Source organism: Cebus imitator, unplaced genomic scaffold (genome assembly GCF_001604975.1).
Source record: "Cebus imitator isolate Cc_AM_T3 unplaced genomic scaffold, Cebus_imitator-1.0 Scaffold23, whole genome shotgun sequence".
NCBI lineage: Eukaryota > Metazoa > Chordata > Mammalia > Primates > Cebidae > Cebus > Cebus imitator.
In genome coordinates, this window is record NW_016107338.1 from 10,744,377 (window position 1) to 10,759,656 (window position 15,280).

General features: G+C 35.5%; 1 protein-coding gene across 7 annotated transcripts in view; it reads right to left on the reverse strand.

Annotated features, from left to right (window-relative positions):
• Nucleotides 1-15,280, reverse strand: part of EHBP1 (EH domain binding protein 1) — a 333,194-nt gene that overhangs the window by 146,141 nt on the left and 171,773 nt on the right. For all 7 annotated transcript variants that reach the window (XM_037736195.1, XM_037736194.1, XM_017522174.2 and 4 more), the window contains one exon: nucleotides 7,136-7,319. In XM_037736195.1, the coding sequence (XP_037592123.1) occupies nucleotides 7,136-7,319 (184 nt within the window). The remainder of the gene's footprint in view (nucleotides 1-7,135; nucleotides 7,320-15,280) is intronic.

Here is a 15,280-nt window from a genome sequence, read left to right on the forward strand (position 1 = left end):
ACAATGGAATTGTTTAATAGCTTTAGGTTTTGTTCCAAAAGTGTTTTACCTTTCCATGTAGTTATCACATATTAAAATTTCTAAAAAAGAGTGACAAGCCAAAAATTATACCTTGACATAAATCAAAGTGACAATATTGAAATTCTTCAACATAACATTTCTCTGCACTGAGCCTTGATCTTTCAAGTTCATTTGTCAAAGGATGATTTAGATTTCTTCCTCTGTATTAGTATAAATCTGTCTCATGCCTAGCTGCTTTAGAGTATTCTTTTCTTCTCTTTTTTGTCTCTTTTTTCTTTCCAACTTGTATTATAGGTTCAGGAAGTAAATGTGGAGGTTTGTTACATGAGTAAATTGCATGTCATGAGGGATTGTTGTAAAGCCTATTTCATCACCCAAGTAATAAACACGGTACCCAACAGGTATATATATATATTTTTTCTCCCATCAACAGGTATATTTTTGATCCTCATCCTCCTCACACCCTTCACCCACAAGTAGGCCCCAGAGTCTATTGCTCCCTTCTTTGTGTCCATGTGTACCTAATGTTTAGCTCCTACTTATAAGTGAGAACATGCAGTATTTGGTTTTCTGCTCCTGTGTTAATTTGTTTAGAATAACAGTCTCCAGCTCCATCCATATGCTGCAAAGAACATGATTTTGTTCTTTTTTATGGCTGTGTAGTATTCCATGGTGCATATGTACCACATTTTCATTATTCAGTCCATTGCTGATGAGCAATGTAGGTTAATCCAGTATGTTTTCTATTGTGAATAGTGCTATGATGAACAAATGCATGCATGTGCCTTTACTGCAGAACAAGTTATATTCCTTTGGCTATATACTCAATAATGGAATTGCAGGATGGAATGGTAGATCTGTTTTAAGTTCTCTGAGAAATCTCCAAATTGTTTTCCATACTGGCTGAAATAATTTACATTCCCACCAGCAGTGTATAAGTATTCCCTTTTCTCTGCAACCTCAACAGCAACTGTTATTTTTTGACTTTTTAATAACATTCATTCTGCCTGCTGTGAAATAGTATCTCACTGCAGTTTTGATGTGCATCTCATTGATTATTGATGTTGAGCAATTTTTCTAATATGCTCAATGGCCACATGCATGTATTCTTTCGAGAAGTGTGTTTTCATGTTCTTTGCTCATTTTTTAATGGGGTTGGCTGGTTGTTTCTTGCTTGTTAATTTGTTTAAGTTCCTTATGGATTCTGGATCTTAGACCTTTTGCAGATACATAGTTGGAAAATATTTTCTCCAATTCTGTACACTGTCTGTTTACTCTGGCAACAGTTTTTTTCTTTTTTCTTGTTTTTGCTGTGCAGAAGCTCTTTAGTTTAATCAGGTCTCATTTATCAATTTTCATTTTTTTTCACAATTGCTATCAGAGTTTTTGTCATGAAATCTTCATCAGGGTCAATATCACATAATTGTATTTCCGAGGCTTTCTTCTAGGGTTTTTATAGTTTTAGGTTTTACATTTAAGTCTTCAGTGCATCTTGAGTTAATTTTTGTATATAGTGAAAGGAAGGGGTCCAGTTTCAATCTTCTGTACATGGCTATCCAGCTAACCTAGCACAATTAGTTGAATAGTGAATCCTTTCCTCATTGCTTGTTTTTGTCAACTTTCTCAGAGATCAGATGGTTGTAATTGTGTGGATTTGCTTCTGAGTTCTGTAAACTATTCTGCTGGTCTGTGTGTCTGTCTTTTTACCAGCACCATGCTGTTTTGATTACTGTACCCTTCTAGTATAAAGTCAGATAGTGTGATGCCTCAAGCTTTGTTCTTTTTGCTCAGGATTGCATTAGCTATTCAGGCTATTTGTTGTTGTTGTTGTTGTTACATATGAATTTTGGAGTAGTTTTTTTTTCTAATTTTGTGAAAAATGTCATTGGTAATTTTGATAGAAATAGCACTGAATCTGTAAATTGCTCCAGCCAATAAGACCATTTAATATTGATTTTTCCTATCTATGAGCATATAATGTTTTTCCACTTGTTTGTGTCATCTCTGATTTCTTTCAACAGTGTTTGTAATTCTCATTGTAGAGATCTTTCTCCTTTCTGGCTAGCGGTATTCCTAGGGGGTGTGTGTGTATGTGTGTGTGTGTGTGTGTGTGTGTGTGTGTTATTGTGAATAGGATTGTGTTCTTAATTTGGCTTTCAGCTTGGATGTTGTTATACAGTCTTGCAGGTGTATAGAATGTTACTCATTTTTGTACATTGATTTTGTATCCTAAAACCTTGCTGAAGTTGTTTATTGGATCTAGGAGCTTTGGGGCAGAATCTGTGGGGGTTTCTCATTATAAAATCATATCATTTAGAAAAAATGAGTTTGAATTCTCTTCTCATTTGGATTGTTTCTATTTCTTTCTCTTGTGTGAATGCTCTAGGTAGGACTTCCAGTACTATGTTGAATAGGAGTGATGAGATTGAGCATCTTTGTCTTGTTCTGGTCCTCAAGGGGAATGTTTCCAACTTTTGCCCATTCAGTATGATGTTAACTGTAGGACTGTCATAAATGGCTCTTATTATTTTGAGGTATGTTCTTTTAATACCTAGTTTCTTAAGGGTTTTTGACATAAAGATATGTTGAATTTTATTGATAGCCTTTTCTGCACCTATTCGGAAAAACATGAAGTTTTCTTTTTGAGACAGAGTCTCACTCTGTCGTGCAGGCTGGAGTACACTGGCATGATCTTGGGTCATTGCAACCTCCGCCTCCTGTGTTCAAGCAATTCTCCTGCCTTCAAGCAATTCTCTTGCCTCAGCCTCCCAAGTAGCTGGAACTACAGATGCTCACCAGCATGCCCAGCTAATTTTTATATTTTTAGTACAGACAGGGTTTCACCATTTTGGCCAAGCTGGTCTTGAACTCCTGAGCTCACGTGATCCACCTGCCTCAGCCTCCCAAAGTGCTATGATTACAGGTGTGAGCCACTGCACCTGGCCATAAACATGTAGTTTTTGTCTTTAGTTCTGTTTATGTGATGAATCACATTTATTGATTTACATATTTTGAACCAACCTTATATCCCAGGAATGAAACCTGCTTGATCATGGTGGATTAGCATTTTGATGTGCTGCTGGGTTCAGTTTTAAGTTTTTTATTAAGGATTTTTACAGCACATTCATCAGGGATATTGGCCTGAAGTTTTCCTTTTTTGTTGTGTCTTTGCCAGGTTTTGGTATCAGAAGGATGCTGGTCTCACAGAATGAGTTAGAGAGGAGTCCCTCATTTTAATTTTTTGGAAAGTTTCAGTAGGATTGGTTATCAGTTCTTCTTTATATGTCTGGTAGAATTCAACTGTGAATCTGTTTAGTCCAGGGCCTTTTCTGTTTGGTAGGCTTCTTATCACTAATTCAATTTCAGACCTTGTTATTGGTCTGTTCAGGGTTTCAATTTCTTTCTGGTTAAGTCTTAGGAGGTTGTGTGTCCAGAAATTTAGTCATATCTTGTAGGTTTTCCAGTTTCTGTGCATAGAGGGATTTGTAATAGTCTCTGAAAGTTTTTCCTATTTCTGTGGGGTTGGTGGTAATGTCTCCTTTGTCATTTCTGATTATATTTATTTGAATCTTCTTTGTTCTTTATCAGCCTAACTAGTAGACTCTCAATCTTATTTATTCTTTCAAAAAACCAACTTTTGGGTTCACTGATCTTTTGTACTATTTTTCAAGCCTCAATATCATAGAATTCAGCTCTGATTTTGGTTATTTGTCATCTTCTGCTGGCTTTGGGTTGGTTTGTTCTTGATTCCCTAGTTCCTCTAGGTATGGTATTAGGTTGTTAATTTGAGATCACTCTAACTTTTTAACGTGAGCACTTGATCTTATACGTTTTCCTCTTAATACTGCTTTAGCAGTGTCCCAGAGATTCTGGCATCATATATTTTTGTTTTCACTTGTTTCAAAGAATTTCTTGATTTCTGCCTATTTGTTTACCCAAAAGTCATTCAGGAGCAGGCTAATTTCCAATGTGGTTTTGAGAGATGGTCTTAGTATTGATTTCTGTTTTCTATTGTGCTGTGGTCTGAAGTATGATTAGTATGATTTCAGTTATATTGAATTTGTTGAGAATTGTGTTATGACTGAGCATGTGGTTGATTTTGGAGTATGTGCCATCTGCAGATGAAAATAATGTATATTCTGTTGTTGCTTTTAGTGTTCTGTAGATGTCTGTTAGGTCCATTAGTCAAGTGCTGAGTTTAGGTTCTGAGTATCTTTATTAGTTTTCTGCCTTGATGATCTAATACTGTCAGTGGGGTGTTGAAGGTTCCAATTATTATTGTGTAGCTATCTAAGTCTCTTTGTCAGTCACTAAGAACTTGTTTTATGAATCTAGGTGTTCCAGTGTTGCGTGCATATTATTTAGGATAGCTAAGTCTTCTTATTGAATTGAACCCCTTACCCATTATATAATGCCTTTGTCTTTTTTGATCTTTGTTGGCTTAAGGTCTGTTTTATCTGACATTAGAATAGCAATCCCTGATCTTTTTTGTTTTCCGTTTGCTTGGTAGATTTTTCTCTATCCCTTTACTTTGAGCCTATGAGTGTCAATGCATGTGAGATGGGTCTCTTGAAGACAGCATACAGTTGAGTATTCTTTATCCAATCTGCCATTCTGTCCTTTTTAAGTGGGACACACCATGGCAGGCTGGATGATTCACATTCAAGGTTAATATTGTCAGATGTAGATTTGATTCTATCATTGTGTTGTTAGCTAACTTTTATATAGACTTGATTGTGTAGATGCTTTATAGTGTCCACGGTTGACATGATTTGACTCTGTGTCCTCACCCAAATCTTATGTCAAATTGTAACTCCCAATGTAGGAAGAGGGGCCTGGTGGGATATGCTTGAATCATGGGGCGGATTTCCCCCTTGCCGTTGTTATGATATTGAGTTCTCATGAGATCTGGTTGTTTGATTGTGTGTAGCACTTCCCCCTTTTCTCTCTTTTCCTTCTGCTCCTATGTTGTAAGTCATGCTGGTTTCCCCTTTGCCTTCTGCCATTATTTTAAGTTTCCTGAGGCCTCCCCAGCCATGCCTCCTCTACAGCCTGCAGAACTGTGGGTCAATTTAACCTCTTTTTAAAATAAATTACCCAGTCTTGGGTTGTTCTTTACAGCAGTGTGAGAACAGACTAATACAATGCTCTATGTATTTAACTGTGCTTTTGTGGTGGCCAATAATGATCTCTGGTTTCTATGTTTAGCACTCCCTTAAGGACAGGTCTGGTAGTAACAAATTCCCTTAGCATTTGCTTTTCTGAAAAGAAATTTATTACTTCTTATCTTATGAAGTTTAGTTTGGCTGGATATGAAAATTCTTGGTTAGAATTTCTTTTCTTTAAGAATGGTGAATATAGCCTTCCAATCTCTATTTTGACCAGCTTGTAGAAATTTCTGTTGAAAGGTCTGTGGTTAACCTGGTGGAGTTCCTGTTATAGGTGACCAGCCCTTTCTCTCTGCTGCCTTTAATATTTGTTCTTTCACATTGATCTGAAAGAATCTGATGACTATATGACTTGGGAATGGTCATCTTACATAGAATCTCACAGGGATTCTCTGAATTTCCTGTATTTGAATGTTGACCTCTCTAGCAAGGATGGGGAAATTTTCATAGACAATATCCTTGAATATGTTTTCCAAGTTGCATGCTCTTTGTCCATCTCTTTCAGGGATGCCAATGAGTAGTAGATTTGGTTTCTTTACATAATCTCATGATTTCTCAGGGGTTTTATTCACCCATTCTTTTTTTTTTTTCTTTATTTTTGACTGACTGAGTTGTTTAGAAGAACTGGTCTCTGAGCTCTGAGATTCTTTCCTCAACTTGGTCTATTCTGTTAATACTTCCAATTGTATTTTGAAATTCTTGTAGAGAGTTTTTCAGCTCTATCAGATAATTCTGATTCTTTCCTAAAATGATTGTTTCATTTTTCAGCTCTTATATTATTTTACTGGATTTCTTGGATTACGTTTCAACTTTCTCCTGAAGCTTGAAGATTTCTGCGGCTATTCTGATTCTGAATTCTTTGTCTGTCATTTTAGCCATTTCAATCTGGTTAAGCATCATTGCTGGGGAGCCAGTGTGATTGTTTTGAGGTAAGAAGACACTAGGTTTTTGAGTCGCCAGAGTTCTTGCACTGGCTCTTTCTGATCTGTGTGGGCTGATGTTCCTTTAATCTTTAAAGTTGCTGTCCCTGGGATGCTGTTATTTACTTTTACATTCTTTGACGCCATTGAAGGTTTGACTATGGCATAAGTTATGTTCATATGACTGGCTTTGTTTTTGGATGATTTCTGGGGGCCAAGGCTCACTCAGCACTCATGGGCTGCATGCTGTAACCCTGAGGGCCTGGTACCAGATCTACAGCTTTGTTATCTGGGACCTCAAGGTTGAGCACTTGCTGTGCTTGAGAAGCTGAGATGTTCCCACACTGCTGGTAAGATCACTCTGATGTGGGGTGCTGGCAAAAGCATTTCATTGGGATGGTGACAGTGGGGACTGTGTACATGCACTTACCTGTACTGGTGGCAGCAATGAGGTGGGGTGTGCATGCACCAGCAGGGACAGGGCAGCAGTGCCTACAAAGTGGCAGGGACAGGGTGTGCGTATGTTTACACCAGCAATGGGGGGATGGCAGGGTGCACACGTGCACTGTAAGAGGCAGGGTAGGGTCAGGGTGGTGGTTGCAAGGTCCGCGAACAAGCACATTGGTGACAACACGGTGGTGAGGTCCGTGTGCACATGCATGCCATCAAAGTGGTATGGGAGGCTGTGGGTGAGTATATGCATTAGCAGAGGCCTGTCTGCTGAAACTCTCCAATAGTTAGAGAATCTTTTCTTTAAAGCATGAATCTTACAATTATAATACCTTTCTTCCTCTCATTTCAAAATACCATTTTAAAAACAATATTGGTTGAAGCCATCCAATACATACTGTACTGTAAACTTATGGGCTCACAAACATAAATGCAGTGTTGCAGTATAATAGGATGTCTTGGATATTACTTTTAAATCATCAAAAATAGGCAAAAATGATTTTTCTTAATTTAAATGAAATTGCAAGGAGAGAAAAGAGCAAATATTAACACGTTTTACTATGAATAAAATCCTACCTTAGGGGAAGTAGAGAGATCTTTTCCTGCAGAAACTGTGTTTTCATTTACTCCTGTTTTTGGTGAGAGGACTGGTGGAGCCGGGGCCTTTCTTTTCACTCTCCTTTCAGTTTCCAGTTCTTGAACAGGATTTACCAAATTATTTGGAGCAGGAGTTGATTTAGGTTCATAAAAAGGATTTGATCTAAGTCAAAGAAGAATTATTGTTAGATATCCCTCAAAAATATTTCATTTACAAGTAAAATAATAAAACATGCACTGAAAACTGTAATTTCTTTTTTCAAATAAAACTCAAACCAGTGATAACCCAGAATTTGAAAATAATGACTATTAAATCTTTTGGTCCATTTCTATCCAAATTAAAAAAATTTGTTTTATTAAAAATATTTAATACAAGCTCACATTTGGCTCTAATTATTACATATAGAACCTTAGAAAAATGTTAAATATTAAAAATAGTAAATCCTGTATATTTTCCATATTCAAGGAAAAGGAAATAAGATGGAAAAATGTTGATTTGATTTCTTTTTTATGCTCCAGTCCTGTTACATTTTCTCGCATTTCATCTTTTCTTCTATGTTAAATTCTCCTCTCATTATGGAACATCTTTTAGTGGTTCATTCAGCAAGGTTCTGTTTATTGTGAATTATCCCAGGCTTTGAAAATGTCTTTATTTCAGCCTTACATTTAAGTGACAGTTTAGCTGGGTAGACAATTCTAGTTGTGAGTTATTCTACCTCAAGGTTTTGAAGATATTAGTCCACTGTCAGCCTAATGTTGTTCCTTTTTAAGTCATCTTTTATCTATAGTTGTTAAGATCTTCTCTTTATTTCTGGTTTGAGCAAATTTGACACCTATGACATGTCTAGGTGTGGATTTCTTTTGAATTATTGTTTCAGATTCCTTGTATTTTCTGAGTCTGAAGAGTCAAGTGCTTTATCAGTTCTGAAAAAGTATCTGCCTTTGTCTCTTTGATAGACTCTTCTAAATTTTCTCTATTCTCTTAAAAAAATCTTATTAGATATATGTTGAACAACTACTTGTCAGGTTTCCTAACCTCTCCTTTATATTTTTATAAATCTTTATTCTTCTTGTGCCACATTCTAGATAACTCTCTCACATCTCTGATCCAGTTCATTTTTTTTCTCTGTCTATGTCTAATATTCAATTCTCCAGGAAATTTTAAAGATATATGTATTTCTTAATATATCCGTGTGTATGGTATCTCAGTTACAGAAATTTGAGATATTAATCATTTAAACATACTTATTTTATAGTTTCTATCTGACAAATCAGGTATTTGAAGTTGTTGAATGTATAATCCTACCATTTCTTTTGTCTCCTGGCTCTTTCTCTTAGTAAATTGTTTCCTTGTGTGTTTTATAATTCTATATTATGAGTTCAGGGCTTCATCTGAGGAATTCCTGTGTAGTTTAAGCGAAGAGTGCCTCTGTTCAGAGTGTTTAACACTTGCACTTGCCAAGTTCTTTAAGACTAAGAAAATCAGTATCTCCACACACTTGTAATTCACCTCTGAGACAACAGTTTGCTGGCACCACTATTGGTTAGGCACTATATGAGAATAAGGACAATAAGCCTCTACTTATAACGGTTTTGAATGGTCTTTTTCCATCTAGTTCACAGATCCCTAACTTCAATTCAATTCCCTACTTTTCAAGAATGAACAAGAAATGTTTTCAGTGAGGTGAAATGTCCAGAATAGTCAAATTCACAGAAACAGAAAGTAGATTAGTGATAGGCAGAGAATGAAAGGGAATTGGGGCTAAATGCTAATAGGTATGAGGTTTCTTTTTGTGGTGATGAAAACATTCTGGTATTTCATCACCACATGGTGATGGTAGTGCCAGGCGTGGTGGCTCAGGCCTGTAATCCAGCACTTTGGGTGGCCAAGGTGGGTGGATCACCTGAGGTCAGGAGTTCAAGACCAGCCTGACCAACAAGGAGAAACCCCATCTCTACTAAAAATACAAAATCAGCCAGGCATGGTGGCACATGCCTGTGATTGCAGCTACTCGGGAAGCTGAGGCAGAAGAATTGCTTGAACCTGGGAGGTGGAGGTTGCGGGGAGCCGAGATCACGCCATTACACTCCAGCCTAGGCAACAAAAGTGAAACTCTGTCTCAAAAAAAAAAAAAAAAAAAGATAGCGGTGATGGTAGCATAACATAGTAAACATACTAAAACTCATTGACATGTACATTTTAAAATGTGTAATTTTGTGTTATGTGAAACATATATCAATTTTTTAAGTGTTACAGAGATATTGTGCAAACAATGCTTTCTCTACAATGACAAGTTACATACTTCTGATTAACATATTTTAAATATAAATAAAGAAAAAGTATTTACAGAATTATGACTATTTTCACATTCTGTTGATCATCTATGATTTGAAAAATCTATTTCAGGACTTTATGCATCACTCTGAAAAAACAACAATTATTTTTATCTTTGTATTGTATATTTGAGTAATAAATTAGTTATATCATTAACCTATTATAAATTGAAAATTTATTGGTTATATTAAGGAAGAGAAAATAGGACAGAATAATTTTAAATGACATTATTTATTGTTTAGAAAACAATTCACTAAGAAAAATGAATTATAGAGAGAAAAACCAAAGCTGGTTAAGAATTAATTTAAACATACTGGAAAACTAATATAAAAATGAAGTTAAGGTATAGTCTCTTCCTCTCACCTTGATATCTATTTTTCTTTGGAAAAACAAATTCTAAGTTATTAAAATGGGCACATAGCTTTCCTGAATAAAATTCAGTGAGGTGTTTCCTTGGGAAACTGACACAAAACCAAACCAGAAATGACTGCATCCTGAGCCTCAAAAGTCACTTCATAAAAGTTCTGAAATAATAATATTGCTTTATTGGTTTTCATTTTTACTACATAAACTAGAATAGTTGAATTATCCCTCAAATATAAGTAACTGAGAAACCCATGCAGTTGCTAAGCGTAAAGGACACGCACTAAAAGGCAAGGAAGGGCAAATACTTTCTCTTTGTGCTTATGGTTATGCTAGGGCACTAAAGGTAGTGCCACACATCAAAGGATTCAGTACTATTTATTTGTGATAGTTTAATGTCAGAGGATACAGGAAGAGTTTGGTAATGGAAGATGAGTCATACAGGCTTTTTCCTTGATGAAAGGTCATAGGTTTATTATTGAAGTAAGAACAAATTTTGCAAGATTTCTGCTACTGACATTGAACCTATAAACTTTTGTAGAGAAAAGATGATAAATAACAAGTAATTAATACAAACAGAATTCTTCCTGGACTTGCACATTAGCTTATGTGCAATCTTTAGAACTTGTGTGTGTATTTCTACAAAATAAAGCTAGAGTATTTATAGGCTCCCTCTGGTAACCCCAGATGATTGAGCAAGTTAGAACACTCTTTATTCATGAGAAACTTGTAAAGACTGTGACTTTCATGTGTTAAAAGAATGGCCAAAAGGAAACACCCAGTGATTCTGATTTTAGTTTTTCTTAAGACATTTAAAAAGTTTAGGCAAACATTAGATGTCTCTTTAATTTGTTAATAAGAGAGCAGGTGTGAGTGTGTTGTGTAATACTCGTGTATCTTGGAATGCCTGAATGCCTATACTTAAAGTTTGCATTTACATTCAAATATTCTAGGTGTGTGGCTATTACTCAGCACCTACACCACCCATGAGAAATTTTATTTCAATCATATGTTACCTATTTAAAAAAAAAAATACACACACACACACACACACACACACACAAAATAACTTTACCAAGAGTTGGGCCAACTTTTCAACCCCCCATATAGTTATTAATTAGTATTAACATTTTAACCTGGGTTTGGGTTTGGAATTAGATGATTATTATAACGTAATTCTGAGACTTCTGGAAATTAGAACTTTTTCAGGTTTTATCAAAACCTAGCCATACCCAGGAAGTATGTAGCACACGTTATAAAATGCGGGAAAAAAAAGAAACACAATTCCAGAGCAATAGAAAACAAGTCAAGTTTCTCACTCTTTCAAATAAGTCTCAAAATAATTTTTTTTTTTTTTTTTGAGATGGAGTCTAGCTCTGTTGCCCAGGCTGGAGTGCAGTGGTGCAATCTGGGCTCACCACAACATCCATGTCCCAGATTCAAGTGATTCTCCCACCTCAGCCTCCCAAGTAACTGTGATAACAGGTGCCTGCCACTACGCCCAGATAATTTTTGTATTTTTATTAGAGATGGGGTTTCACCATGTTGGCCAGGCTGGTCTCATCCTGATCTCAGTTGATCCACCTGCCTTGGCCTCCCAAATTGTTAGGATGACAGGTATGAGCCACCACGCCCGACTAGTCTCAAAATATTTGAAATTAGTCATAACAGTCCCCTTAAATCATCTCTTTTTAAAATCAAACAGTTCCTGTGCTCTCAAGTTCATTTGATGTGGTTTCTAGACACTTTAAGGACTCTGTTTCTTTACTTTGTTACCATTCTGAATCACCAATACCCCTTATAAAATACAACTAGTAGTTAAATAGTGCTCAAAATAGGAGCTGACCAATGCACCATAGAGAGATAACATTTATCCCTTTGCACAAAGCAATTACTCTAAACTTTCATGAATCACAGGAACCTTATTATTATTCCCTTTTTAACCTACATATCCAGTATTTTGAAATATTTTCCTTTCAAGCTGCATTTTTAAAGAAGTAACCATTTTTCCCAAGATCTAAATAATGTTAACACACAAAAGTTTATGTATTTCCAAACAAAGCAAAGACTCATATAGCCTCACCACAAGTGATCATATAATTATATTACTTATTATTAAATATTTTATAGATCTCTCCTGTCAAACACCAATTATTTACATCAAATAGACCTAAAGGCCCAAGAATTTCAGGCTGGAAATCACTCATGTGATACAATATTTCTGTTATTAAAGATTGCTTTTCTTTTTAAAACAGCTTTAATTAGGAATAGCTGATAAACAATAAACGGCTAATATTTAAAAGTAAAATTTAATGAGTTTTTTTAAAGCATGCATAAAAATGTGAAACCATCAGCACAAATCAAGATAACAAACACTTCCAGCCCCTCTAAAAGTTTCCTGGGTGCCCCTCCCCTCCCTTTTTTGAGACAGTCTTGCTGGAGTGCAGTGGCACAATCTGAGCTCACTGTAACCTCTACTGCTTCCTGGGTTCAAGCGAATCTCCTGACTCATCCTCCAGAGTAGCTGAGATTACAGGCATGTGCCACCACATCTGGTTAATTTTTTTTTTTTTTGTATTTTTAGTAGAGATGGGGTTTCACCATTTTGGTCAGGCTGGTCTCAAACTCCTGACCTCATGATCCATCTGCCTTGGTCTCCCAAAGGGATGGGATTACAGGTGTGAGCCACCGTGCCTGGCCTGGGTGTCCCATTTTAATCTCTTCCTCTCTCCAGCCCTGACTGTAGACAACTACTGATCTGCTTTTTCTCACTATAGATTGTCTACATGTTCTAGGGTTTTAAATAAATGGTATCAAGTATGTGGTATTTTCTGGTCTGTCTTCCTTCACTCAGCATAACAATCTTGCGATTTATCCACATAGTTACGTATACCAATAGTTTGTTCCTCTTTATCACTCAGTAGTACTGCATTCTATGGATATTCCATAATTTGTTTATCCATTGCCTGTTGATGGACATTTGAATTGTTCCCATTTTTTAAATTATAATCAATAAAGTTGTTAAAATACTTATGTAGAAGTCTTTGTGGACATATGCTTTCATTTCTCTTGGGTGAAAACCTAGAAATGGAATAACTGAGTTGAATTATACATGTTTGTTTAAGTTTTTCAGAGACTGCTGAACTTTTTTCTAATCTAAGAGTTCTGTGGAGTTCCAGTGGCTCCACATCCTTGACAATACTTGGTATAGTCAGTCCTGTAAATTTTAGTCATTTGAGTGCATGTATAGTGATATCTTATTCTGGTATTAATTTGCATTTTCTTGATGACTAATGGAGCTGAGCACCCTTCCATATGCCATTCCTATACAATATTTTCATTTGTGAAATGTCTGTTGAAATATTTCCCCCTTTCAATAAATTTTTAAATTTATTAGTATCTTTTAGAGATGAGGTCTCACAGTGTTGCCCACACTGGAGTGCAGTGGAATGATCATAGTTCACTGCAGCCTTGAACTCCTGGGCTCAAGTGATCATCCCATATCAGCCTCCTGTGTAGCTGGGACCAGAGGTGTGCACCATCACACCCAGCTAATTAAAAACATATATATATTTTGACAGACTCTTTTTTTGCTGTTTAGGTTGGTCTCAAACTCCTGGGCTGAAGCAACCCTCCCATCACAGCCTCCTGAGTAGCTGAAATTACAGGCACCTGGCCTCTCCTTTCTTACCACTGAGTTAAAATAGTTCTTTCCATATTCTGGATAGAAGTCTTTTGCCAGATGCGTGTACTGCAAATAATTTCTGCCAAACTGTGGCTTGCCTTTTTACTTTTGCAAGGGTTTTTTTTTTTCCCATTTATTTATTTTATTGCATTTTAGGTTTGGGGGTACATGTGAAGAACATGCAAAATTGTTGCATAGGTACACATGTGGCAGTGTGATTTGCTGCCTTCCTCCCCATCAAACTACATCTGGCATTTCTCCCCTTTTTGCAAGGGTTTTATAAAGAGAAAAAGGTTTTAATTTTGATGAAGTACAAATTAATCATTTTTTGTTTTATCCTTCGTGCTTTTCTGCATTCTACTTAAGAAATCTGACTAATACAAAGTCGCTATGATATTCTCCTATGCCTTCTTCTAGAATCTTCAGATTTCATTCTTACTTTTAGTTGTATGATCTATTTTTAGATACATTTTGTATACAGTGGGAGGTAAAAATTGTAGCTCTTTTTTGTTGAGGAGAGGCATATGGACAATTAATTGTTCTAACATCATTTGTTGAATAGATTATCATTTCCTAACTGACTTTCTTTGCTAGCTTTGTCAAAAATAAATTGGCAATATATGTATGAATTTATTTTCAGACTCCTTTCCATTCACTTATAGCCTATTGGTAAACTAATAGCACATTGTTTTGGCTAATGAGTTTAAAATCAGATATTATAATTTTGCTTTTTTTCAAAATTGTTTTGAAAAATTGTCCCTTCCATTTCTACATATATTTTATAAACAGCTTATAAATTATTTTTTTAAAGCATGCTAAAATTTTGAATAGGATAGCAATGAATTTATAAATTGACTGAAGAGAACTTATATCTTTGAATCCATGATCACAGTATTTTTTCCCATTGATTTCACTGTTTAATTTCTCTCAGCAACATTGTGTTGTTTTCAGTGTATAGATATGGCACCTCTTTGTTCAAATTTATCCCTGAGTTTTTTCTTTTGGATGCTTTTATCAATGGTATTATTTCAATATTCATTTTTGACTGTCCATTGTTATTACGGAGGAAAACAATTTATATATTAATATTGTAGCCTGTAACCTCGCTAAATTTACTTTTTAGTTTTAGTACCCATTTTAAAGATTCCTTATGATTTTCTATATAAACAATTGTCATCTCTGAAAAAAGTGTCTTCAAATAACATTATGTATAAGAAGCTTAAAACAGTATCCTTTCATTTTGCTACTCTTCGCCTTTACACTACTGTCATACGTTTTGCTTCTATATGTTATAAAACCCAGAATACATTATATTGAAACCTTAAACAATTATCTATTAGATAGATTTTTAAAAAATAAGACAAGTGTTTTATATATACTAATATATTTGTCATTTCATGTGATTTTTTCCTTTGTATAAATCCAAATTTTCAAGTAGTATCATTTTGCTTTTTTGGAGGGCTGGGAATAGAAAATTATGTTGACAGGTTTTTGTTGTTATACTTTTCTTTCAGTCCTTTAAGAATATCACCCCATTATCTTCTGTCTTGAGTTGTTGACAAGCCTTGTTATGATTTTCTTCATGTTTCTTGTGCTTGAGTTTCATTCAGTTTCTTTGTCCTGTAGGTGTACATTTTTAAGTTTTTCGTTTAACTTCTAAAACTTCTGGTCATTATTTCTTCAAATACTTTTTCTGTCCCCTGACCCTCTCTTCTTTTCTTCTGGAACTCCAATTACACGT